This window comes from Chiloscyllium plagiosum, unplaced genomic scaffold (assembly GCF_037043375.1).
Source record: "Chiloscyllium plagiosum isolate Xiang-an unplaced genomic scaffold, Cpla_swu_hap1 HiC_scaffold_17, whole genome shotgun sequence".
NCBI classification, from domain to species: domain Eukaryota; kingdom Metazoa; phylum Chordata; class Chondrichthyes; order Orectolobiformes; family Hemiscylliidae; genus Chiloscyllium; species Chiloscyllium plagiosum.
Window position 1 is genome coordinate 73611421 of NW_028270155.1, and position 26772 is coordinate 73638192.

The window sequence follows — 26772 nt, forward strand, 5'->3', positions numbered from 1 at the left end:
GAACTCATCAATCTTGATAAAGGAAAACAGAGCTGAATAAGCAGTGCTGTTTCTCCTGAGGATCAGACACCAAATGGACATCATCAGCATCCTGATACAGCTTACTGCACTGCATGTGATCGGGGCTTTGAATTCAGTCACAAGAAACCTTCAAGCTGATGGAGATTAAAGAGCAACATTTGATTAGAAGGGCACCTTTATCAAATTGCTGCCTGTCATGGTAAAGCTGATAATGTACACAACTTAAAATGCTTTGTGTCAGGTGCCTGGGTGAGAAGAGTTACTAAAAGAAAAAGAAAGACAGTGGTTATTGTGAAACAAACAGAGTATGAATGCTAGGGAAACATGGCTTCATGCACTCTGAACTTAAGTGTGGTACTCAGAGAATGAGGCATTATGGTGATGCTGTCTTTTGAATGAGATGTTAAACCAAGGCCCAGTCTGCTTTTCCAGCGAGAAGTGAAAGATCCCATGGTATTGTTTTAAAGTAGAGCACGGGAGATCTCCCCATAGACCTGGGCAACATTTATCTCTTAATCAACGGCACCAAAACAGAGTTATCTGGTCATTACTACTTTTCTTGGAAGCATTTTATGGTCGCAATTTCCTTCATTATAACAGGTATTATGCTTGAAAACTATAGAACATAGAACATTACAGTGCAGTACAGGTCCTTCGGCCCTTAATGTTGCACCGACCTGTGAAACCAATCTGAAGCCCATCTAATCTACACTGTTCCATTCTTGTTCATAAGCCTATCCACTGACCATTTAAATGCCCTTAAAGATGGCAAATCTACTACTATTGCAGGCAGTGCATTCCATGCCCGTACTACTCTCTGAGTAAAGAAACTACCTCTGAAATCTGTCCTATATCTATCAGCCCTAATTTAAAGCTATGTCCCCCATCGCCATCCAAGGAAAAAGGCTCTCACTGTCCACCCTACCTAACCCTCTGATTATCTTATATGTCTCAATTAAGTCACCTCTCAACCTTCTTCTCTCTAATGAAAACAGCCTCAAGTCTCTCAGCCTTTCCTCGTAAGACCTTCTATGTAATTAGCTGTCAAGCTCTTTGGGGTGTCCTGCAGCAAGACTGCTTTTTCCCTTTTCTTCTTTTGAAGGGAGTTTCTGACTGTAAGAATCCTTTATTAAATTAAAACCTTGACATTTTTGAATATTCCTGAGAAATTTAGGCAACTATGATGTCAGGCACCTGCATTTTTTTAAATTGAGAAATCCGGAAGAAGGCTCAAGGATTATAATACAATACAATACAATAAAATGAACAGTAGAGGTAACAAGTTGAATTAAAAGGTGGTGATTATATGATGCTTAATCTGGATTTGACATTAATGGAAGGAGGAGAGTCAAGAAGAAAGAGCAGATGATATAAAAAGTGAGGAAGCTGACGGTGAGGGAGCTTAGGACTTGTATAGTTCTGAGGTCTTGCAAAATAAAAACTCAGAACATGAGATTATGTAATTTGACCTGCATACAGTGAGAATTCAGAAGGGTGGGGTCTGTGTAAATTTGTAGTTTACACAGTTCAAACAGGCAGCTACATTTTTATTGAGTCATAACCATACAGCTGTGCAGCACGGAAACCGTGCTCATCCATGCCGACCAGATATCCTATATTAATTTAGTCCCACTTGCCAACATTTGACCTATATCCCTGTAAATCCTTCTTATCCATATATCCATCCAGGTGCCTTTTAAATATCCTAATTGCACCAGCCTTCGCTGCTTCGTCTGGCAGCTCAATCCATACTCACATCGCCTTCTGTGTGAAAAAGCTGCCCTTTTAAATCTTTCCCCATTCACCTTAAACCTATGCCCTCTAGTTTTGGACTCTGAGGAAAACAGCTTGGCTACTCACCCTATCCATGCCCCTCATGATTTTATAAACTTCTCTAAGCCTCTGATATTCTAGGGAAAATAGCTCCAGCCTATTCAGCCTCTCCCTAGAGCTTAAATCCTGCAACCTCGGCAAATCGTTGTAAATCTTTTCTGAACCCTTTCAAGTTTCACAACATCCATCCTATAGCAGGAAAACCAGAATTGAATGCAGTATTCCAAAGGGACAGCCCAGTTATGGGGCAGATATTGAATATAATTGAGCTATTTTATTAATTAATCTCATGAAGGGAATTAATAATCGCAGGTAAATAAATTCCAAGACATGCCTCCATCAAACTTCCCATTTCTAAATTAAACAAATATTACATAGACATTATTCAGTATGGCCAATTTAATTCACAAAAGCCTCTCTGAGACCTCAGGAAAAGAACCATTGCATTCTATACAAGTCTAGACTGTATTTTGAATCTCGATAAAATGTATTTACATACTTAATTAGAAGTTTCCCAGTATTTTTAAAAATGAAGTTAGCAAAACCTTATAAATCTATTACAGAATTTTACCCTACTGAAAAATCTCTAAACTTCCAGTTTCATATTATCATAGTGTCCATCCCCTTTCCTAAAGGGGTGAAATCACAACTACAAAGGTTTCATCAAAATCCAGACTGAAAGATCTATCTAACTCCAGAGAGAAGCAAAGCAAGGTTTTGTGGAGTAAAGAGTCTTGCACTGCTTTAATTTCAAATCACCCTGGATTGTAATCCCAGTGCAGTGCCAAACTGGTTGTATGAAGTGGCTGTGACCATTTCTCTGCCTTAGCAACCAACCTCACAACTAGCAGGAAGTTACCTTCACAATCAGGTGAAGTGTCCAGAGGAATGCCAGTAGCAGTGACAATCACACACCAGCAGGGGTGATAAGCAGCAAAGCACAGGAATACCCAGCAACCCCCCCCAAAGTAGTGACCGATGGGGGCACCAGGAAGAGACAGAGTTATCGTTGTGTGAGTATTACACTGTCCAGTTCTCCAAGTGAGATCTTCAGTTGTGGATGGTAATTATTTGGCTTTTGGAAGATGAGGGTAATTTAACTAAATAAATAGATATTTACAGGAATTAACAAGGAATGCCTAGTGATTCTACTCTGTATCCCAACTGTGCTCTGTCTAAGTGTTCTGTGGTGTACTCTTCTAATCATTTCAGCCTTGCACCCAGTTTGGTATCATTTGCAAATCTTGATACTAATTATTTGTTCCAAGGTCCAAATCAATAACACAAATAGTCAATAACAAGGTTCCATCACTGATCCTTTTGGAACATTGCTTTCTACCTTAATCCAATCTGATTAAAACCTTTTAACCCTATTCTATATTTTCTATTTTTCGCCAATTTGCTGTATCTAAAGATGTTTATTCCTTAACTCCACATGCCCCAACCTTTGTTACGAGTCTTTGTCATACAACCTTTTATTAAGGATGTTTTGACAATTCAAGTAGAAAATGTCTACTGCATTTCCTTGGTCTACTCATTTGGATACCTCAAAGAGGTTTTTCAGGTTAAGTTAAACTTGACTTTCCCTTTTGGAATCTATGCTATTTGTTAATAGATTTTGCATCTCTAAATGTGCTATCACTCCCTATAATATAGATTTCAGTACCTTTCTCATATTAAATCTTCAGTGCAGGGGCTATAATTCAGAAGTTTATAAACACATAAAAATTGGTTAGATCTTTGAAAAGAAGAAAAAGAACTGTAGACTACAGTAAGATATTAATGGACTAGAAAGGTGGAAAGAAAAGGGGCAAATGGAGTTCAATCCAGAGAAGTGAGTGCTAATGTAATTGTGAAAGATAAAGGAGATGGGGAATACATGATTAATTAACATAAGAACATAGGAATTAGAAACAGGTGTAGGCCATTCAAACCCTCAAACCTGGTCTGTTATTCAATAAAATAGCTGATCTGACTGTAACGTCAATTTCATACAGATGGAAATATAGAACAGATGGACCAAGGGGTTCGTGTCCACAGAATCTTGACGGTAGCTGGATAGGCAGATAATGTGGTCAAAAAGGCTACAGAATATTTACCTATGTTAGATAAGCAACATAATATTTTTGCCTGGAGGTTCTGCTGAAACTATATTAAACACTGGATCTTCCACAGCTGGAGTCCTGCAAGAAAATCTGGTCACTGTACAAGGTGATGGTGGCATTGTGATAACAATACTCTGGGACATTGGTTCAAATTCCACCACTGCAGCTGATAGAATTTAAATGCAATTAATTAATCTGGAATATAAAGTTAGTTTCCTTAACTGTCACTATAGCAACAGCAATTGATTGTGTAAACACCCAACTGATTTTCTAACGTGCTTAGTGAAAGAAATCTGCTGTCTTTATCTGGTCTGGCCTACATGTGCCTCCAGACAAACAGCAATGTAATTGACTCTTTCTTGCCCTGTGAAATGACCGAGTTAGTCACTCAATTTAAGGATAATAGGGATAGACAACACACACTGGCCTTGCCAGCGAAGCCCACATCTCAAGAAAAAAAACAGACTTTTGAGAAAAAAGCGACTGTATGAGAGAGGATACAGATGAGGTTTACAATGAACTGCATAATTTTTAATGATGAGATAAGCTAGGGTTGTTTCCTTTGGTAAAGCGGAAACCAAATGAAATGTATTAAATTGTAAAAGTGCACAGATCTGGATAGAGTACATATGAAGGTCCCATTCTTTTGGGTGGAGGGATTTATAAGCAGAAGGCACAAATTTAGAAATGGATTGGAGGTTTCAAGGGAATTCAAAAGGAATTTGTTTCCAACTATTAAGTGGTGATATCTGAAATTCACTGATTGAAAGAGCAGTAGAGTAAGAGACCATCATAACATTTACAAAGTACTTGAATTTTGATACAATCCCCAAACAGACTGATAACTTTTAAAAATACATCAGGATTTCTAGTGACGGACTGCAAGGATCTCACAAGATTTGACTTCTTAAAACTTTACTATAATAAACTAAAATCAGTATTGTTTGAACATTATTCAGTAAGCAGTGTATTCTCTAATCCACTGACAACGAATTACCCATTTGGCTCTTAACATGCAATGGTTAGGTTATCTCTTAAGCAGATGCCTCATTCTCCAGGAACCAGTCCAAAGCAATTCTCAGCTCCCAGACTTGCTTCTTGTTTTTCTTTCTTTGTTGGATAACTTTCACTGTAGATTTTTCTCTCTAGCCCAAGCTAGGAGAACTTTCCAGCCTCCTTTAATTCCTCGCAAACTCCATCCCTTCAATCTGCACATAACTTCTCACGCACTTTATATGGTGACCAACAGAGTCACGGTTCCTTTGCTTTAGTACAGGGCCAGCTGTCTATCTTCCCACGCTCTGTCAGATTCTTGCAGACTGATTAGTGTCTGTGGGGTTCAGTGATATTTTAGGAAGACTGTAACACACTGTTACAATGGCTTTCTATTGTCTTTTTCCCTCTCTAAGTCCAACTCCATGGATACATCAGTCATATGATCCAGGAAGAAATACTCCTTACCTATCTTCTACAACCTCTAGTCCATTATCTTGGAATTAGACCCGTTAAATTATAACTGTTTATAAAGCCTCGTGCTCCCAGTAGCCCCGTTGAGAGACTTGGGACTGGATTTTAACATTTTCTAGTGGGGTGAGGGATGTGAAATGGGGAGTTCGCTTGTTCCCAACCCCATTGTTTCAGCATTCTGAACTGAGTGTCAGCTAACCAATTAGCAACCACCCAGCAGAAGATTGACAAATTAGCTCTAGGAAGGGGGCTCCTTTGGCAGAATCTTTCAAACCCATGACCCCCACCAGTGAGGGCTGCAGGTGCAGGGAAAACCATGCTCCCCTCCAAGCACCTCACCATTCCAATTGGAAAGTGCTCCTTAATGAAAATCCTGGAATCCCCTTCCCCAAAGACAGCAATTATCTTAAGGGCAATTAGGAAGCAGCAATAATGGACAACCCTAGCCTACCCCATTATTCACAATAATGGTGAAAGAAATGGTTATGCAGTTCAATTCTTCTGGTGTGAGAGGATTTAGTTACATGATGAACCAGAGGTTAGTCACAACCACTCATTTAAAGGCACAATGGCTTCAGGCTGGTGGCAGCTTCAGAAAGAAAATAAACACATGATGATTCTTGTAGGTTGAAATGAGTCTAAAATGATGGTACATCCACAGCTTAAACAGCAGACCTGAGAGCATGTTTCTCCATTCTGGTGGGCACTATGCCTGCAGGATCTGATTCAAGACCCTTGCCAGGGGGAAAAGAACATACTAATCCCCTTCTGAATAAGAAATGTTCAGAAAGAGAGTTACATTCCTAACTTTGAGTCAGTTTGTTCTTCTGTACAGGCTGATAGATATCCTGCGTATCGACAGCATTGTCAGCTTTGAACCCTCACCATCCATTGTGGTTACCAGGTAATGGGAGAGTTCAGACCATAGACAGCCCCAGGGTTAAATGATGATTCCTTTAGTAAGTCCTCCTTTAGGCTGTGATTAATCAGCACGGGTTTCTCATACAAAGCAATGGCAAGAGGTGATCTCCCTGTCACAGAGAAGAAGCCTAGATAGAGCCTGCAAGGAAGGCCAGGAGCTGTGGGTCATTCAAAGGTCCTGGTTACTTTTCTGTAAGAAACTGAATGATTGTTAATGATGGCAGAGGTAAATTCCAACTTTTTAAATTTCAAACTGGTGTGTGAGAGGGTGATGTGCACAAAGTGTGCAGAGGCAGAATGGAGCAGACAAGTCATCCTGTGTAGGCATGCGAGATTCTAGGGCAGACTTAAGTTGGCCAGCAACTAATGGTGCAGAACTTTAGCTGTGCAGAGTGTGGAGAATGGTCTTAGGGTTATGAGATTCCAAGAGGCCATACCTCGCTGATGGGAAGATTATGCCAAATGGGGAAGGGCAGGGAGAAAATTAGGAAAGGGTGCAGCTAAGCTGTGTGGTTGAGATTGATTTTGATTGTTTACAGTATTTAGAAAAGACTGTGCAACTCAATTTGGAAGGGAGTGAGAGTGAGATTATGGTTAGCATTTTCAAAATTAGTGTGTGCAGAAATGTGTATCTCTGAAATCTGCTGAAACAGTGATTGAGTCCTTCATAATTCTAGTCCATTTTCCTCACGGGTAAAACATTAGCAACAGCAGCCACCAACTCTGGGAGATTGACATTAAGCTCCGAGGAAGAAAACGTAAACTGAAGGAAAACGTAAACGGTCATATCCTCAGGCAACAACTAGTACTATTATAGACACAAGCAGCTCAGTGGGAATGTGCAAATTTGCTGAAAGGGTTACGCACACTGATGTAAGCATATCACAGTCACTGGATCAATCATTTAAACAAACAAAATTAGGAAGAACTGTGCAGACAACGCTCTCAGAAACAGACCATCTATGACACCTGGATTTTCTTTCCTACAGTAAATTTAAGATTTGTATTCAAACTTTGATTTTGTTTCATATTAACAGAAGGGTAGGCCAATTGACCCATCAAAACTGCTCCACCATTTATTAAGATCATGGCTGATCTATCCAGCATCTCAGCTCCTCCTACCTGTATTATTCCCATAACCCTTAATTTCCCTACCATCCAACTGTATTTTGAATACATTTAATGAAGCTGCCCCTACTGCTTCCTTGGGCAGAGAATTCCATTGATTCACTACTCTCTGGGAGAAGCAGTTCCTCCTCATCTGTCCTAAATCTACACCCCCTAACCTTGAGGCCATGTCCCTAGTCCCAGTCTCACCCACCAGCAGAAACAATTTGCTTGCCTCTGTCTTATCTAGCTCTTTCATAATTTTATATGTTTCTATACAATCCCTTCTCATTCTTCTAAATTCTAGCAAAGACAGTCCCAAGTGGCTCAATCTCTCCTCATATCTCCGGAATCAACCTGCTGATCCTCCTCTGCACTGCCTCCAAAGCCAGTATATCCTTCCTCAAGTGAGGAGGCCAGAACTGGGTACAATACTCCAGGTGCAGCCTCACCAACACCTTGTACAACTGCAACCGAACCTCCCTGCTCTTAAACTCAATCCCTCTAGCAATGCAAGCCAATATTCCGTTTACCTTCCTGGTTACCTGTTGCACCTGCAAAGCAACTTATAGCAATTCATGTACGAGTACTCTTCAGTCCCTCAGCACAACAGCATGCTGCAATCTTTTACCATTTAAATAATATTCTGACCTATTTTTACTTCTAAAGTGGATAACCTCACATTTACCAAGTCAGAGTACTTAATGTATATGTTTTAAACAAATCCATAGGTCAAATTATCTTAAAATCCTGACGTAAGAGCTCAAATGAATTAAACTAAGCAGCAATTCGATTCAGCTGTCAATACATATGACTTTGAGCAATTTTGATGAATATTCAACAAGCGAAGAAAGGCTGACCATATTCAAGTTCAAATTACAACATAGTTTGCAGGATAAAAAAGACATGACAAGAAGGATGGTGCTTTGGGGAATAACAGTCCATAGCTAAAAGTATTCAGATAATTCGGGGCAGCATGGTGGCTATCACTGCTGCCTCAAAGCACCAGGGGACCAGGATTTGATTTCACTCTCAGGTGACTGTCAGCGTGGAGTTTGCACATTCTCCCCGCGTATGCATGGGTTTCCTCCGGGTGCTCCAGTTTCCTCCTACAGTCTAAAGATGTGCAACTCAGGGTGAATTGGCTATGCTAAACTGCCCATAGTGTTAGGCACATTAGTCAGAGAGAAATGGGTCTGGGTGGGTTACTTCTCGGAGGGTCAGTGTGGACTTATTGGGCCGAAACGCCTATTTCCACACTGTAATGAATCTAATCTAATCTAATCATCAGAGGAGTGCTGCACATGAACTAAATACTGAACCTCAGGCTGATGACAAAAGCCTCCAGAGTCAAACAGCAGAGGCTAAACATAAAGCAGGAGGTATGTGGAGATGTAGCAGAGCTTCCAGAAGGTTTCTGCACACTAGCATAGATCACGGAGGAGATCCTGAGTGCTCCAATCGCGCATTCTTCAGAATGAGTAGTTTCGTTCATATTAGAGACTGTCAATGGAACTGCAGATTCATAAGCTGATGGATGGGATACCTGGCATTTGACGTGAGCTGCATTCCATTGTCCTGCATCTGAGCGCCAGTGCCACTGTCTAGGTGAGAGAGGGATGAGTTGCTTGGACTCTCGGCCACAGCCTGGTTTCCCTCAGGAATTCCCTCCCTGAGGGCTTTGTCAGTCTACCTACAGCATGTGAACTGCAGCTGTTCAAGAAGGCAGCTCACTATCGCCTTCTCAAGGGGCAATTGGGGATGGCAATAAATGCTGGCCCAGCCAGCAATGCCCCACATCGCACAGGTGAATAAAAAGAAAAAGAAATCTGAGATGGCAAAAGGGACCTCAGGACGGTGAGTGAGCTGCTGTTTTCTTCATGGGGATAGGATAGCTCTTAGAACGTTCCTGATATGGACAGCTTGCCCACCCCTCTGCCATTGACACCAACCCCTCTGCGTGCACGGCAACAGATAAGACTGCTGCTGCCACTGTGCAGGAGACCCTCACTGCCTCGTAACCAGGAAAACAGGCGTCAGCCTCTCTCCAGCTTGGCTGATAGCAAAGGACAACACTACACTGTAGTCTGTTGTAAACCAGGTTCTGCTGTTGGCTGGCATGGCTTCTTCTCCTCATCCTCAGATGACATGGCTCAGTCTGCTAGATCACCCTCTGGAGGTCCAGGTCATGCAAGAGGCAGGACACTATGATGATTTCATAGAAGCATACAATCCCTACAGCATGGAAATAGGCCATTTGGCCCAACACTTCCACATTGACCCTCCAAAGAGTATCCCACTTAGACCCATTCCCCTACTCTTTCACTTTTACATTTCCCCTGATTAATTCATTTAACCTATACATCCTGAACACTATGGCAATTTAGCATGGCCAATTCATCTAACGTGCAGATCTTTTGACTGCGGGAGGAAACCAGAGCACCCAGAGAAACCCCACGCAGACACGGGGAGAATGTGCAAACTCCATATAGACAGTCACCCGAGGCTGGAATCGAACCTGGATCTCTAACGCTGTGAAGCAACAGTGCTAACCACTGAGCCACTGTGCTGGCATATTTGCTCAATTCGAGTCAGAGAATAACACAGAGTCACCTTGATGTCCAAAGCATTGAAATCTTACTGGTCTGCTGGATGTTAGCTTTGGTAGATATGTGGCTCTCATTGTAACACAAATCAGTCTCTGTCGACTGATTTCTCACTGATCATGAACTCTCTCTTTAGTGGGCAGTCCAACCCTCCAATAACTCTGGTGGACAGAACCTCCATAGCAGCCAGGAGCATCTAAGGGTCTAAACACACCTTGTGATTCTTTGAAACAGCCACCACACAACTGGACCTTGACAGAAGAAAACCTTTATGACTGATCAATGACCCTAGCTGGGCCAATGGAGCCTTGAGGGCAAGTGTGAAATCTATCACATCATGAACTTTCAGGAATCTAGCAATTCACATCGTGTCTGGCTCTCTCAGATGACTGACATCATTGATAGTGAATGAGATGAATTCGTTGCTCACTTGAACATGTATCTGTGATGGTGAGCTGAAGTGTAAGGGAAATTGCAAAGGTCACCAGCTGCTGCCTGGAGTGAATCTGATGCATAAAAATGCAAAGCCACAGCCAACTTGTGAGCAAGTCAAAGCGTGGCCATGAAAACAATTTAAATAGGCCCCTCACTGCAAAACTACCATCTCTAGAGAGAGACAGTCTGCAAAGGCACCAGTGTTCTGTGGAGTGGAAAGTAATTCATCCTTTGTCTGTAAACACTGTGCAGAATAATATCTTCTACCATGGACTGACTGTTGCTGTCATCTGTCTTGTTTTGGTGCTGGCGCAGCATCATTTACACCACAGGATGGACTAGTCCCTAGAAAGCTGGCCACTCCTACATGTATTTTCTTCACACTTAGAGCAGCTTACTCCAGAATATACAATCCTCATGGGAACAGTGAGTTCTTGTTCTTCTGCTTGTGCTTTCACCCTCTGGGATAGCCCTGTCTTCAGGGTCTCTTCCCTCTCAGTCTCTCCTTATTTTTAATGTTAGCCTATAAACACTAATTAAATAAAGTCTACTAACAGCCAAACATTGCAACTTCAGAGGCACAGAAAGGAGTCTTTGGGGATTCAATGCATCAAAACTGTTGTGATCCTACTGAAGAAAGGGATGTGCTGTTTTTAATGCTCACTACATTTTAGAACTTTATAGTTTCCAACAAAAGCAACCTGAAGGCTGAATCTGGTAACTGGGAAAGACCCTATGCTCCAATGACCGAGTTAGAGAATAAATAAAAGGAGAACGTTCTGAAAAAACTCAGCAGGTCTGGCAACATCTGTGGGGAGAAAAACAGAGTTAACATTTCAATTTTAATATGACTTCTTTGGAATTGAAGGGACTAAAACAAATGGTATTTATGGAGGAAAGAGGAGTGAGTGTAACAGATAGTGAGGGTACCAGAGCAAAAGAAAAAGGGATTTCTCATGGCACCTTATTTTCCACAGAAGCACTTTACAGCCTTCAGGATTCATTATTGTGCTCAACAGTTTCAGAGCATGAACACTCACCTTCACTTTGATGACATGTCAACCTGCATCTCTCTCAACTACATATTGCGGTTGCACAGATTGTGGGTTACCTATTTTTTATTACTCACACCTATCTTAAAGACTGTTCTACATTTATATTAGTCCTCTACTACCATTTGCACACCCTGAACTTTCCACAGATGCTGCCAGACCTGTTGCAGCAATTTCTGGTTTTATTTCAGATTTTGACAATCTACAGTACTTTGCTTTTATTCAAGTTCAATGATGTTGATTTGAAATGCTGCTATGCGTGTAGGGATTGGCATGGGTGACAGTGGTTCAGTGAGATATACCTATGTTATATGGATATCAATGTGAAATTTTCCTTTTTACTTGAAGCACTGTGAAATGATGATGATTTTGGCTTACATGTCACAGTAAAAGTTTTAAAAAGTAAAAAAATTGTCCTTTGGTTTTTTCGGTTGGTGTGGTTGGTTTCTTTTCTTTCAATAAGTTTTTGTCTTTTTCAGGGAGTGAAACAGCAGCCTGTTAGACTTTTAAATATACTGGTTAACCTTTCCATAACATTCCAAAGGATACGATAAACATAAAATGACCAAACTGTTCACTTATTTATCTCTGAACACCACATGGCTAGATCTCAGGCCTCTATGCAACGTAACGATGAGAATGCAATGATAAAAACAAAAATAATTATAAATTCACCAGAGTATCCAGCCCTAATTCCACCAGATACTCTGTTACAAATTGAAAGAAGAGATATCTAACACAGAATGTTACTGACCTAGGTTCCACTCCTGCTTTCTGCTGAAGTTAGCTGGATATGGGAGTTTCCCTGCTTTGGCGAAGGAAACCATAACCAGTATTTCCAATTTCTCACTGAGCCCGGCATGCCATGCGAAGACAGCAGCATTGGTACACTCAATGATACAACCGATACGTATTGTTTAAGCTCATGGGCAGAGAACACATCGGATGAATATTTGATCATGTGAGAGGTAGCATCTGTATGCTCCATCATGCTTCAGGCTCTGAACAGGTTTTGTCAATACAATCCTATAAGTACTTGTGTTTCTTTACCTGGGTAGGAGGGGACAGTCAGGATCATATCTGTGCTGCAGACCCACACGCCTGGTGGACAACCTGGTCCCAACTGTAATGGGCAAAATCAGAAAATATTAATCAGCGATGCATACTATCCTTTACTTCTTTTGTTTTCGTACATGATCTAGCAACTGTGATGTCATGTGAACTGTAAGGACCTTTTTCACTCCATCACCTCTGTACTCAATGACCTACACTGGCCCCCTGTCCAATAACACTTTCAATTTTAAATTCTCATCCTTAATTTCAAATCCCTCAATGGCCTCATCCCTCTCTAACTCTGTACTCTCCTCCAGCCCTTTAACCAGATGCTCCAGCCCTCGCAAGAACTCTGCCCTCCTACAATATCAATTGTGACTACACTCTCAATTTTAATTGCACGACGATTGGCATCTAAGCTGCTAGCAACCCAGGCCCGAAACTCTGGAATTCCTTCTCCATATCTCTCCATCTTTCTCTCTCTCTTCTCCATAACTCCTCCTATTTTGATGACGTTTTTGCTCATCTTGACATCATACTCAATGTCAAGTTTGTCTGATTACAACCCTAGAGTGCCTTGGGATATTTTACTGCATCAAATGTCCAATATTATTGCATGTTGTCACATGAGTCAAATCCTTCTAGCAAAGCTCAAAATACACAGGGTGGGGTTAAACTTGCCCACTCTCCCACTGTGTATATATTATCATATGCTCCTCAAGGCATGCTCTGAAACTACCCCAGAATCTATGGTGAGGTGTCACTGAGCCACACAGACCTAAAAAACAGAGGTTTCATTCCTCATCTGAGATATAACTGTTGATCTACCTAGGCTGACAGTGGAGATGCTAATACTGAGTGTGCTTGAATGAGGGGAGAGTGGGGAAAGAAAAGGCCAGAATCCTACACTGATTGGGTGTGATAGAGAGGATTAACAGGGAGGTAGCCACACCTACGATACAGGACAAAGGTAATTGGGTGAGTGTCAGGAGAGGGAAAGGGAATAGACAGACAGTGCAAGGTGAAGGCCACAGCAGTGAAAGTGAGGATTGCAGATGCTGGAGGTCACAGACAAGATTACAGTGTTGCTGGAAAAGCACAGCAGGTCAGGCAGCATCCAAGGAGCAGGAAAATCGACGTTTCGGGCAAAAGCACTTCATCAGGCACAGCCTTGCTCTGTGGCTCAGAAGGGAAGAGGGGAGAATAGGAAAGCAATAGTGATAAGAGATTCAATTGTGACAGGAACACGCAGGAGATTCTGTAATTGTGAACGAGATTTCGGGATGTTGTGTTGCCTCCTGGGTGCCAGGGTCAGGGATGTCTCGGATCAAGTCTGCAGGATTCTTAAGGGGGAGGGAGAGCAGCCAGAAGTCATGGTACACATGGGTACCAATGACATAGGTATGGAAAGGGAGGGGAACCTGAAAAGTGAATATAGGGAGTTAGGTTGGTAGCTAGGAGGCAGGACGAGCAGATTAGTAATCTCAGGATTGCTGCCGGTGAGGCGAAGAATAGAGAGCAAGTGCAGATGAACACATGGCTGCAGGGCTGGTCTACGAGGGAGGGCTTCAGATATGTGGATCATTGGGATCCCTTCTGGGGAATGTGGGCCTTGTACAAGAAGGGCGGGTTGCACCTGAACTGGAGTGGCACCAATATCCTGGACAGGAGGTTTGCTAGAGCTCTTCAGGAGGATTTAAACTGGATTGGCAGGAGGGTAGGAAACTGAGCTACGGATCAGATGACAGAGTAGATAGTGAACAGCCAGATACAGTGTGCAAAGAGTCTGTGAGGAGAGATAGGGACTTGATAGGGCCAAGGTACACTCATTGTGATGGGTTGAAGTGTGTCTATTTTAATGCAAGAGGTATCAAGAATAAGGGTGACAAACTTAGAGCATGCATCAGTACTTGGAACTATGATGTTGTGGCCATTGTGGAGACTTGGATATCACAGGGACAGGTACGGTTGTTGGATGTTCCAGGATTTAAATGTTTCAAAAGAATGGGCGGAGAGGAGGTAAAAGAGGTGGAGGAGTGGCATTGCTGATCAGGGATAGTATCACAGCTGCAGAAAAGGAGGTCGTCGAGGGAGGTTTATCTACAGAGTCAATATGGGTGAAAGTCAGAAACAGGAAAGCAGCAGTCACTTTATTGGGTGATTTCTACAGGACCTCCAGTAGCAACAGAGACACAGAGGAGCAGATTGGGAGGCAGATTTTGGAAAGGTGCAGAAGTAACAGCTTAGGGTGAGAGGGGAAAGATACAAAAGAGACCTAAGGGGCAACTTTTTCACACAGAGGGTGGTACATGTATGGAATGAGCTGCCAGAGGAAGTGGTGGAAGCTGGTACAATTGCAACATTTAAGAGGCATTTGGATGGGTATATGAATAGGAGGAGTTTGGAGGGATATGGGCCGGGTGCTGGCAGGTGGGACTAGATTGGGTTGGGATATCTGGTCGGCATGGATAGGTTGGACCGAAGGCTCTGTTTCCATGCTGTACATTTCTATGACTCTATAACAGGGTTGTTATCATGGGTGACTTTAACTTCCCTGATATTGATTGGAAGAAAGTGAGGACTGCAGGTCCTGGAGATCAAAGTCGAAGACTGTAGCACTGGTAAACCACTCCAGGCAGCACTCGAGGAGCAGATGAGTCTACACTTCGAGCATGAGCTCTTCATCAGGAATAAGGGGGTGACCCAAGGGCGCTGAGAGATAAATGGGGGGGGGTGTGGGATTGGGTGGGAAGGTAGCTGGGAATGTGATACCTAGATGAAGGTGGGGTAAAGGTGATAGGTCGGAGAGGAGGATGGAGTAGATCGGTTGGAAGGAAGGTGCGACAGATGGAGGGGAAATTGTGATCTGTGAAGGAGGAGACCATCTGGGAGTAGATGAGGTGGAGGCGGAAGAATTGGGAATAAGGGATTGCGTTTTTATAGGAGGCAGGGTGGGAGGTGGTGTAGTCCAGGTAGCTGTGGTGTTGGTGGGTAGATGGGCGTGTTGAGTCGGTCACAGGAAATGAAGATGAAGAGGTCCAGGAATGGGAGGGAGGTGCCAGAGTGATGGTCCAGTTTGAGGTTGGAGTGGAAGGTGTCAGTGAAGTTGAACTGTTCAACCTTCTCGTGGGAGTATGAGATGGTGCCAATATAGTCATCGGAGGAAAAGGCGGGGACTGGTGCAAAAGATTTACTGCTCCACGTACCCGACAAAGAGGCAGGCATATCTGGGGCCCATTCGGGTACCCTTGGCTACCCCTTTAGTCTGGATAACGTGGGAGGATTTGAAGGAGAAATTGTTGAGGGTGAGGGCCCAGTTCAGCCAATCAAATGAGTGTGTCAGTGAGAGGCTACTGGTTGGGTCGGTGGGAGAGCACGAAACGGAGGTCTTGGAGGCTTTTGTCATGGCGGATGGATGTGTACAGGGACTGGATGTCTGTGGTGAAGATGAGTGTTGGGAGCCGGGAAAACAAAAATCATGGAGGAGGAGGAGGGCATTCGTGGTGTCCTGAATGTGTGTGTGGAGATCCTTGACTAAGGGGGACAGGACAGTTTCAAGGTATGCAGAGGTAAGTTCGTTGGGGCAGGAGCAGGCTGAAACAATGGGTTGACCGGGGCAGTCAGGTTTGTGAATTTTGGGTAGGTGCAAGGTTCCCAGACTATGAGGTTGGAGGCTGTTGGTGGGAGATCCGGTAGGAGGTAGAACTGGGCAGTGTGGGTTTATTTGATTGGAACTTACTTAGTTCAAACAGTTTGGATGAAGCAGTTTATCAAGTGTGTCGCTGGACTTCCTTGGCAGGTAGGATTAAGGAAAACGCTAAGGTGTTCTACACTTATGTGAGGAACAAGAGGATGGCCAGAGTGAGGGTAGGGCCGATCAGGAATAGTGGAGGGAACTTGCACCCGGAGTTGGAGAAGGGAGGGGAGCTCCTTAATGAAAGCTAAAAGGTCTTAAAATTGATAAATCTCCTTGCCCTGATGGGCCACATCCTAGAGTTCTGAGGGAGGTGGCTGAGGAAATAGCGGAGGCGTTGGTTGAGATCTTTCACAAGTCACTGGAGTCAGGGAAAGTCCCGGATGATTGGAAGATCGCTGTTGTAACCCTCTTGTTCAAGAAAAGATCAAAACAAAAGATGTAAAATTATAGGCCAATTAGCCTAACCTCGGTTGTTGGTAAAATTCTAGAATCCATCATTAAGGATGAAGTTTCTAAATTCTTGGAAGAGCAGGGTCAGATTAGAACAAGTCAACATGGATTTAGTAAGGAGTCGTGCCTGACAAACCTGTTAGAATTCTTTGAAGAGGTGACAAGTAGGTTAGACCAGGGAAACCCAGTGGATGTGGTCTATTTAGACTTCCAAAAGGCCTTTGATAAGGTGCCACACGGGAGGCTGCTGAGTAAGCTGAGGGCCCATGCTGTTTGAGGTGAGCTACTGGCATGGATTGAGGATTGGCTGTCTGACAGAAGGCAGAGAGTTGGGATAAAAGGTTCTTTTTCGGAATGGCAGCCGGTGACAAGCGGTGTCCCACAGGGTTCAGTGTTGGGGCCGCAGCTGTTCACGTTATATATTAATGATCTGGATGAAGGGACTGGGGGCATTCTAGCGAAGTTTGCCGATGATACGAAGTTAGGTGGACAGGTAGGTAGTACTGAGGAAGTGGGGAGGCTGCAGAAGGATCTAGACAGTTTGGGAGAGTGGTCCCGGAAATGGCTGATGGAATTCAATATGAACAAATGTGAGGTCTTGCACTTTGGAAAAAAGAATACAAGCATGGACTACTTTCTAAACGGTGAGAAAATTCGTAAAGCCAAAGTACAAAGGGATCTGGGAGTGCTAGTCGAGGATTCTCTAAAGGTAAAATGCAGGTTGAGTCCGTGATTAAGAAAGCGAATGCAATGTCATTTATCTCAAGAGGGTTGGAATATAAAAGCAGCAATGTGCTACTGAGACTTTATAAAGCTCTGGTTAGGCCCCATTTGGAGTACTGTGTCCAGTTTTGGTCCCCACACCTCAGGAAGGACATACTGGCACTGGAGCGTGTCCAGCGGAGATTCACATGGATGATCCCTGGAATGGTAGGTTGAACATATGAGGAACGGCTGAGTATCCTGGGATTGTATTCATTGGAGTTTAGAAGGTTAAGGGGAGATCTAATAGAAACTTACAAGATAATACATGGCTTGGAGAGGGTGGACGCTAGGAAATTGTTTCCGTTAGGCGAGGAGACTAGGACCCGTGGACACAGCCTTAGAATTAGAGGGTGTCAATTCAGAACAGAAATGCGGAGACATTTCTTCAGCCAGAGATCGGTGGGCCTGTGGAATTCATTGCCGCAGAGTGCAGTGGAGGCCGGGATGCTAAATGTCTTCAAGGCAGGGATTGATAAATTCTTGATGTCACAAGGAATTAAGGGCTCTGGGGAGAATGCGGGTAAGTGGAGTTGAAATGCCCATCAGCCATAATTGAATGGCGGAGTGGACTCGATGGGCCGAATGGCCTTACTTCCACCCCTATGTCTTATGGTCTTATGGAATACTTTGCTTCAGTATTCATTACTAAAAGGGATCTTGATATTTCTGAGGACAGAGTGAAACAGACTGATATGTTAGAACAGATTGATGTGAGGAAGGAAATGTGTTGAAAATTTTGAAAAACTGAAGGATAGATAAATCCCCTGGGCCAGATGGGATATGCCCTAGATTTCTACAGGAAACAAGGGAAGAGATTGCTGTGCCTTTGGTGATGATCTTGGTGTCCTCACTGTCCACTGAAGTAGTGCCAGATGAACAGAGCGTGGGAAATGTTATTGCTTTTTTCAAGAAAAGGAACAGGTATAATCCTGGGAATTACAGACCAGTCAGTCTTACATCAGTGATGGGCAAGGTATTGGAGAGGATTCTGAGAGACAGGATTTGTGATTACTTGGAAAACCATTGTTTGATTAGACATGGTCAGCATGGTTTTATGAGGGGCAGGTCAGGCCTCACAAAACATACTGAATTCTTTGAAGATGTGAGAAAACATACTGATGAAGTTAGAGCAGTGGATGTGATGTGTATGGAATTTAGCAAGGCATTTGGTAAGGTTCCCCATAGTAGGCTTGTTCAGAAAGTAAGGAGGCGTGGTATACAGGGAGACCTGTGTGTCTGGATACATAATTGGCTGGCCCATAGAAGATACAGTGTGGTGGTAGATGGAAAGTATTCAGCCTGGAGCTTGGTAACCAGTGGTGGTCTGTAGGGATCGGTTCTGATACCTCTGCTCTTTGTGATTTTTATAAATGACTTGGAGGAGGAAGTGGTAGGGTGGGTTAGTAATGAAGGTTGTTGGAGTTGTGGATAGTGTGGAGGGCTGTCGTAGGTTGCAACTGGACATTGACAGGATGTAGAACTGGACTGAGAAGTGGCAGATGGGGTTCAACTTGGAAAAGCGTGAAGTTGTTCATTTTGGAAGGACGAATTTGAATGCAGATTATATGGTTAAAGGCAAGATTCTTGGCAGTGTGGAGGAACAGAGGGATCTTGGGGTCCATGTCCAAAGATTTCTCAAAGTTGCCACCCAGGTTGATACAGTTGTTAAGAAGGTAAATGGTGTGCTGGCTTTCATTAGCAGGGGGATTGAGTTTAAGAGCTGCGAGGTTATGCTGCAGCTCTATAGAGCTCTGGTTAGACCACACTTGGAATACTGTGTTCAGTTCTGGTTGCCTCATTATTAGGAAAGATATGGAAGCTTTTGAGAGGGTGTAGAGGAGATTTACCAGGATGCTGCCTGGACTGGAGGGCATGTCTTATGAAGAAAGGTTGAGGGAGCTAGGGCTTTTCTCACTGGAGCAAAGAAGGTGACTGATAGAAGTGTACAAGATGATAAGAGACATAGATAGAGTGGACAGCCAGAGACTCTTACCCACGGCAGAAATGTCTATCACAAGGGGGCATAATTTTAAGGTGATTGGAGGAAGGTTTAGGGGAGATGTCAAAGGGAGGTTCTTTACACAGAGTGCTGGGTACATGGAATGCATTGCCAGCAGTGGTAGTAGAGTCAGACACATTAGGGACATTTAAGTGACTCTTGGCTAGACACACAGAAGATGTTGTGGTTCTGTTCGCCGAGCTGGGAATTTGTGTTGCAGACGTTTCGTCCCCTGTTTTGGTGACATCCTCAGTGCTTGGGAGCCTCCTGTGAAGCGCTTCTGTGATGTTTCCTCCGGCATTTATAGTGATTCACAGGAGGCTCCCAAGCACTGAGGATGTTACCTAGACAGGGGACGAAACGTCTGCAACACAAATTCCCAGCTCGGCAAACACAACCACAACAACGAGCACCCGAGCTACAAATCTTCTCACAAACTTTGAACATATAGAAGATAGCACAATGAAGGGTATGTAGCTTAGTCTATCTTAGAGTAGGATAAAAGGCCGGCATAACGTCAAGAGTCAAAGGGCCTGTACTGTGCTGTACAGTTCTATATTCTATTATTGATTTGAAATGGGAGGACTGAATTGGTCCTGGATCAGGCTTGGTTTTGATGGTCTCCAAGTGTAACGGTCTGCTCACCGTCTGGGCTTGACCCTTTGGGAGGGGAGAAAACTAAGAATTTGAAGTTTGTTGCAGGTTTTGAAGTGGCATTCCTATGGATCTCTCCCAAGGACCAAGCTCAAACAGTGCCCTTTGGAACACAGCAACAAGAGTAGGCCATTCGGCCCCATCAGACTATTACACCACTCAATCGGTTGATCTGTTATTCAACTCAACCCTTCACCTTCACATTCCTGATGAAGGGCTTATGCCCAAAACATCAACTCTCCTACTCCTTGGATGCTGCCTAACCTGCTGTGCTTTTCCAGCACCACACTTTTTGACTGATCTCCAGCATCTGCCGTCCTCACGCTCTCCTCTACCTTCATACTCTTGCTTAACAGAAATCTAGCAATCTTAGTTCTGGCATTACAAACTGATACTAAATCTCAGCAGCATTTTTGTGGAGAATGTTTTCCTGATTTTCACCATGCTTTACAGGAAGGTGTGTTGCATGATATCACTCCTGTCTAACCCAGCTCTCACTTAAAGGTTATGCCTTGGCATACTGGACTGCCCACAAGAGGAAACAGCTAATATGTTCTGTAAATTTTGAGATGATTTTACAGAACCTCAATTACATCATGCCTAACTTTCTATGTTCAAGGGAATGTATTTGCAAACATCCTCGTTGTAATTGAACACTTTTAGCACCTGTATCATTCTACATTGCATTCTCTCCAAAGCCTGTTTATGCTTCCTGAAGTGCACAACCATAATTGTGCTCCTCATGGGGTCTAAGTACTCTGTACAGGTGTAAATACCTTCCATTCCTCTTCATTCCAGCTCTCTCAAGATAAAGGCCAACATTGTGGGCGGCACGGTGGCACAGTGGTTAGCACTGTTGCCTCACAGCGCCAGAGACCCGGGTTCAATTCCCGCCTCAGGCGACTGACTGTGTGGAGTTTGCACGTTCTCCCCGTGTCTGCGTGGGTTTCCTCCGGGTGCTCCGGTTTCCTCCCACAGTCCAAAGATGTGCAGGTCAGGTGAATTGGCTATGCTAAATTGCCTATAGAGTTAGGTAAGGGGTAAATGTAGGGGTATGGGTGGGTTGCCCTTCGGCGGGTCGGTGTGGACTTGTTGGGCCGAAGGGCCTGTTTCCACACTGTAATGTAATCTAATCTAATCTAATTCCAAAGTTCCTTTTAAAATTATTTTTCACACCAGTCCCCACTAGCATTTTGGGGGCATCTGTACAAGGGACTTCAAATCTCTTTGGTCTTTAACTGTTCCAAACATTTTGCCATTTAGAAGAAACTCAAATCTACATTTTCTAGATCTGAAGTATATGACCTGACTCTCCTCCGCTCCCATTGGAGATGGCTTACGCGTGACTGACCTTATATGTCATGATGTGCAGCAGAACATCGATGTTACAGACGAGGGCTTCTGCTTTGCTGTCGCAGTTTTCCATTGGCAAACAGGTGAACGAACGTCCACAGTCATCAAAGGGAAAGTCTCGGCCCTAAAAGTGACAACAGGGAAGAAAAGAAAGACTTTTTTTTAACATTCCTAATTTATTGTCATCCTCTGTGGGCACAGTTTCCACAGACACAGAAACACTTCTCTCCCTTACTAAGTGGGTCACCTTCATTTACAGCCTTCAAGGAATAGGAGGATATAGCAGATGAATATATGGCTGAGGAGCTGGTGCAGGGGAATAGGGTTCACGTTTTTGGATTATTAGAATCTCTTCTGGGGTAGAAGAGACCTGTATAAGAAGGATGGATTGCATCTGAATTGAAAGGGGACTCATATACTGGCAGGTAAATTTGCTAGAGCTGCTTGGGAGGATTTAAATGAGTACGGTGCGGGGGGGGGGGGGGGGGGGGGGGGTAGTGTTCAGAGAGATAGTGAGGAAAGAGATCATCGAGACTGGTACAGGGAAAAGGAGCAAGTCAAACAGTCAGGGTATGCAGGAACAAAACAGAGAATGAGGTAAATTAAAATACGTTTATTTAAATGCAAGAGGCCTAAGGGCATGGTCAATAACATGGGACTGGGATATCATAGCAATTGCAGAGATGTGGCTCAGGAATGGACAGGACTGGCAGCTGAATGTTCCAGGGTACAAATGCTATGGGAAGCATACAAAGTGGGGCAAGAGAGGAGGGGGATTGACATTTTAGACAAAGGATAACATTACTGCTGTACCTAGGGTGGATACTCCTGGGGAATATGTCCAAGGATTTTATTTGGGTGGAACTGAAAAATAAGCAAGGGCTGATACCTTATTTAGATTGTACTATAGGCCCCCTCCCCAATAGTCAGCGAGTAATTGAGAAACAAATTTGTCAGGAGATCTCAGTTATCTGTAAGAATAATAGAGGGATAATGGGAGGGGAATTTAACTTCCCGAACATAGACTGGGACTGCCATAGTGTTGAGGGTTTAGATAGAGAGGAATTTGTTCGGTGTTGTCACAATGTTGGTCTTTTTACAAGGTTACTATGTACTTGAGTTTTTTTTCCAAAGAGGTGGTAATTGGCAAGGCTCCAACAAGGCTGGGTTTGAAACGTTTATTGGGCCCATTTTGTTTTCCCCGAAGAGAAAATGCCTCCAGCCTAAGGCTTTCATGTCTTATAAAAACCGGTATAATCAAAGGGGAGTGGCCAGCTAGGTATGTAGCGAGCCTTCATTTAGATTAGAGTTTTTGATTCAGGTCAGCAGCAGTGTGTATGAAGAAAGGCTGCTGGAGCAAGTCCAGCTGGTACTCCCTCTCTCTCTAACTTCAAGTCTGTAAGCCCTGGTTTGTTTCATTTTTGTTCTTTGTGCTAAGGGACGGGTTTATTGGGACTGTTGCAAGTATTTTCTGAACAGCATCATTAAATCTGTCAGGCTTTTGGCTAGGATAAGTTATCCGGTATTCTGTTTTTTGTTCTTTGTGTTTCATTCTGTAATTTTGTCAATAAATTCTGTTTGTTTAAAACTTTGCAGTCAGACCAGCTAATTTGCTCCGGGAATATTCACTATACACTTATCAAAAACAAATAGCTGTTTTCCCTGGAGCGTTGGAGGCTGCAGATTGACCTTATAGAGGTTTATAAAATCATGAGGGGTAAGGATGGAATAGATAGTCAAGGTCTTTTCCATGGGTTGGAGTAATCCAGAACTAGAGGGCATAGGTTTAGGGTGAGAGGGGAATGATTTAAAAGGAACCTAAGGGGCAACGTTTTCACGCAAAGGGCAGTACGTGTGTATGAATTGAACTGCCAGAGGAAGTGGTGGAGGCTTACAATTAAAAGACGTCTGGATGGGTATATGAATATGAATAGGAAGGGTTTAGTGGGATATGGGCCAAGTGCTGGCAAACAGGACTAGATTAATTTAGGATATGGACAAGTTGGGTTGAAGGATCTGTTTCCATGCTGTACAACTCTATGACTCTGTAACCAGTGTATTGGAAGTTGAGAAGGGCAGAACTAGGGAGGGATAGGTGGGTCAGCTCAGCTAGCTCAGTGCAGATTGGATCAAAGACTTTCTATGCTGAATGATGAGAGCTGTAGGTCAATAGTAGCATTTCCATATCTGAATCAGAAGGTCACATGCTCAAATTCCACACAAAGACATCTAGACTGACACCTCAGTGCCATTGTGAGGAGTACTGCACTGGTGATGGTGCCACCTTTCAGATGCAACATTAGACTGAAGCCTTGTCTGCCTGTTCAGAGAGAAGTTGGAAAAGAAATTCCAATGGCACTATTCAAGAAATGGGGACATCTCTCAATGTCCTGGCAATATTTACCTCCCTACCAAAATCACCGAGACAGTTTCACAGTTAGTTATTTGCATTATTGCAGTTTGTGGAAGCTTGCAATACGCAAAGTGACTGTCCATTTCTTACATATTTACAAAAGTGACCACATCCAAGTAGCACTTATTCGGCTGTAAAGCACTTCGGGATATCCTGAGATTGTAAAAGGCCCTGATATAAAAGCATGATCTTTATGATGGTCCAACACTTTGTATAGTGGTGCCTTTATCCATTTAGCCACTGGCAGAGATCTTTAACAAATTTAATGAGCTTACAGAGCCAAACAATTCAACAGTAATGAAATAGAGAACTGCTGATTCTGATGGCTGTGTGGAACATTGAGCACTCATCGCCCTGAGTGATTGGGTTCCTTCTGATTATCTGAGCCAATAGTGGACTCGAGAAGTCGATGCAGCTGTTTGGAGTTTGCTGACTCTCACAAGACATTCATTTTACAGTCATTTCACTGCCAACCAGAAAAATCCATCACTCAGCTTTAATGAGACATGTACTCGACATTTACTGCATAGTGGCCAGTGTAAAATATAGGCCTCTCAAATGGGTTCATAGAAATGTTTAAAAAGTCTATCCAAAAGGAGCAAGACAACTGTCAACTGAATCAGAAGCTTATTACTATGCTTCCCCCAATATCACAGCAGGTAGGTGTACTGGGGCACTGAGGTATACAGGCAGATATCAGTAATCACCTATGGCAGAAGGATGCTTTAATTTGCCTAAGCACCCCAGGGTAGTGAGTGGAAAAGACATCAAGCTAGACTCCCCGTGCTAATTATTCAATACCACAAATAGTATGTTAATTATACAGTTTTCCTCAGCTGATTAGCCTGCAAACCCTAGATGTAGCTGGACATAACCAAGATTAACTCTCCAGTCCACTATTTAGGAAGTGCTGCGCTGTCTGAAGGAGCATTTTCAGTTGAGGAATGTTTTACTAAGGCCTCATACCTTCACAGGCAACCATCAAACATCCCTTTCCACTGTTCATGAAGTTGTTACCATGGTAATCGGAGGCAATTGAGAACTTTGAACCCATCCTAGCTCTCCATAGAGCAATCAGATCTATTCCATTCCCTCATACTATCCCTCTAACACTACAGCTTTATTTCCTAAAAGTATGCATTCACTTTCCTTGCAAATTACTTTGCACAAGACATCAATGTAAAGGAAACGCAATATACTGTATGAGAAGAGAGTGTTGACTGGCTGGTAAGTGTAATATGGTTGGTACAGGAGACGCCACAAAGAATGGACCAGTTAGATGATGGCTAACAGTTAACTGCCAAGTCTATTTAAATTTTAAACCATGCAGGTTATCAGTGACTGGTCCCAGCATTACTCTGAGTAATGAACAAGAGAAAGAATGTCACCTATTTTGTTGAGTTAAAACAGGTGCAGTGTATGTACATGTTTATTCTGCCTGCAACATTCAGGGCTTGGTGTCGTAGTCTATGTAGCTAACAGTATGTATAAGAGTCAATCACATAATGAACTTAAATTGGGTGTCAGTGTATGTATTTGCACACTTCGCTGTATTTAGCAAATGCTATCCAATTGCAGAATCACGTGATATCAGAAATGATGTTTTTTGCAAATAAGGGTTGGTTGGATATGGTCAGCACCTTTTCAGTTGTGAACAACTGCAGGGATGACTGTTATTTGGCAGAATCTGATAGTCTTTAATATGTATCGCCTAAATACCTGGCAACCCCTCCCAACACTGAAATTCATACACCACATTATTAATCTGTGATAGGCACAATCTTGTTAACAGTGAACACCACACATTGCTATTACATCACAGCAGCCTTAAACAGCTAGCTTCACTTGGTTTAGTTTATTCTTCCTGGGATGGGGGTGTTGCTGGCTAGCCTAGCATTTACTGTCCATGTCTAATTATCCAAAGAATCAATCACGTTGCTGTGTGCCTGGAGTCTAATATAGGTCAGACCAAGTAAGGATGGCAGGTCATTGTCCTTGATGGATTTTAATGAACCAGATGGGTTTTCATGACAATTGACAGTTTAACATGGTTGCCACTGGATTTATTCCAGATATTTATTGAGTACAAATTTTACTATCTGCCATGGTGAGATTCACAGCCGTATCCTCATAGCCTGGCATGCTGGATTAATTGTTCAGATATATTACCACAACGTTACCTTCTCCTCGTTGGTTTGTCAATGTTATGAGGTTGCCAATAAGGCTAACCTTCTTGTGCAACAAACTTCTGGAAGAAATGTTTCAATAAAAGGTGTCTCTTATTCAGCAGTACTCAAATTCAGAGCGACCATATAACTAATATTTATTCCTCAATCAATATCAATGAAACAGATCACGTGGTCTTTATCACATTACTATTTGTAGGACTCCGCCATTGTAACAGTGTAACAGTGACTACACTTCAAAAGTACTTCATTGCTGTATGGCACTTTGCAATGTCCTGAAAAGCTCTTCTATTCAAATAATATCTTCCATTCTGTCTTTGAGAGTCAATACATAGAGTTCACATTGAAGGATAACAACTTGAAAGAGCCATCACACTGTTCTCAGTACCTGTATCCCTCGAGTGCCCAATAACATTGGGATAGCACGGTAGCTCAGCGGTTAGCACTGCTGCCTCACAGCACCAAGAACCCGGGTTCGATTTCGGCCTCGGGTGACTGCCTGTGTGGAGTTTGCACATTCTCCCTGTGTCTCCATTGGTTTTCTCCGGGTGCTCCTCTTTCCTCCCATAGTCCAAAGATGTGCAGGTTAGGTGAATTGGCCATGTTAAACTGCCCATAGTATTCAGGGATGTGTAGGTTAGATGCATTTGTCAGG

General features: G+C 43.1%; 1 protein-coding gene across 7 annotated transcripts in view; it reads right to left on the minus strand.

The window, feature by feature from the left end:
• Nucleotides 1-26772, minus strand: part of fcsk (fucose kinase) — a 387175-nt gene that overhangs the window by 76399 nt on the left and 284004 nt on the right. For all 7 annotated transcript variants that reach the window (XR_015760001.1, XM_087996073.1, XM_087996077.1 and 4 more), the window contains 2 exons: nt 21517-21642; nt 12598-12670 (listed from right to left, as the gene is read on the minus strand). Coding sequence is in view for 6 of the 7 variants with exons in the window: in XM_087996073.1 (XP_087852199.1) it covers nt 12598-12670; nt 21517-21642 (199 nt within the window). In the remaining variant the exon portion in view is untranslated. The remainder of the gene's footprint in view (nt 1-12597; nt 12671-21516; nt 21643-26772) is intronic.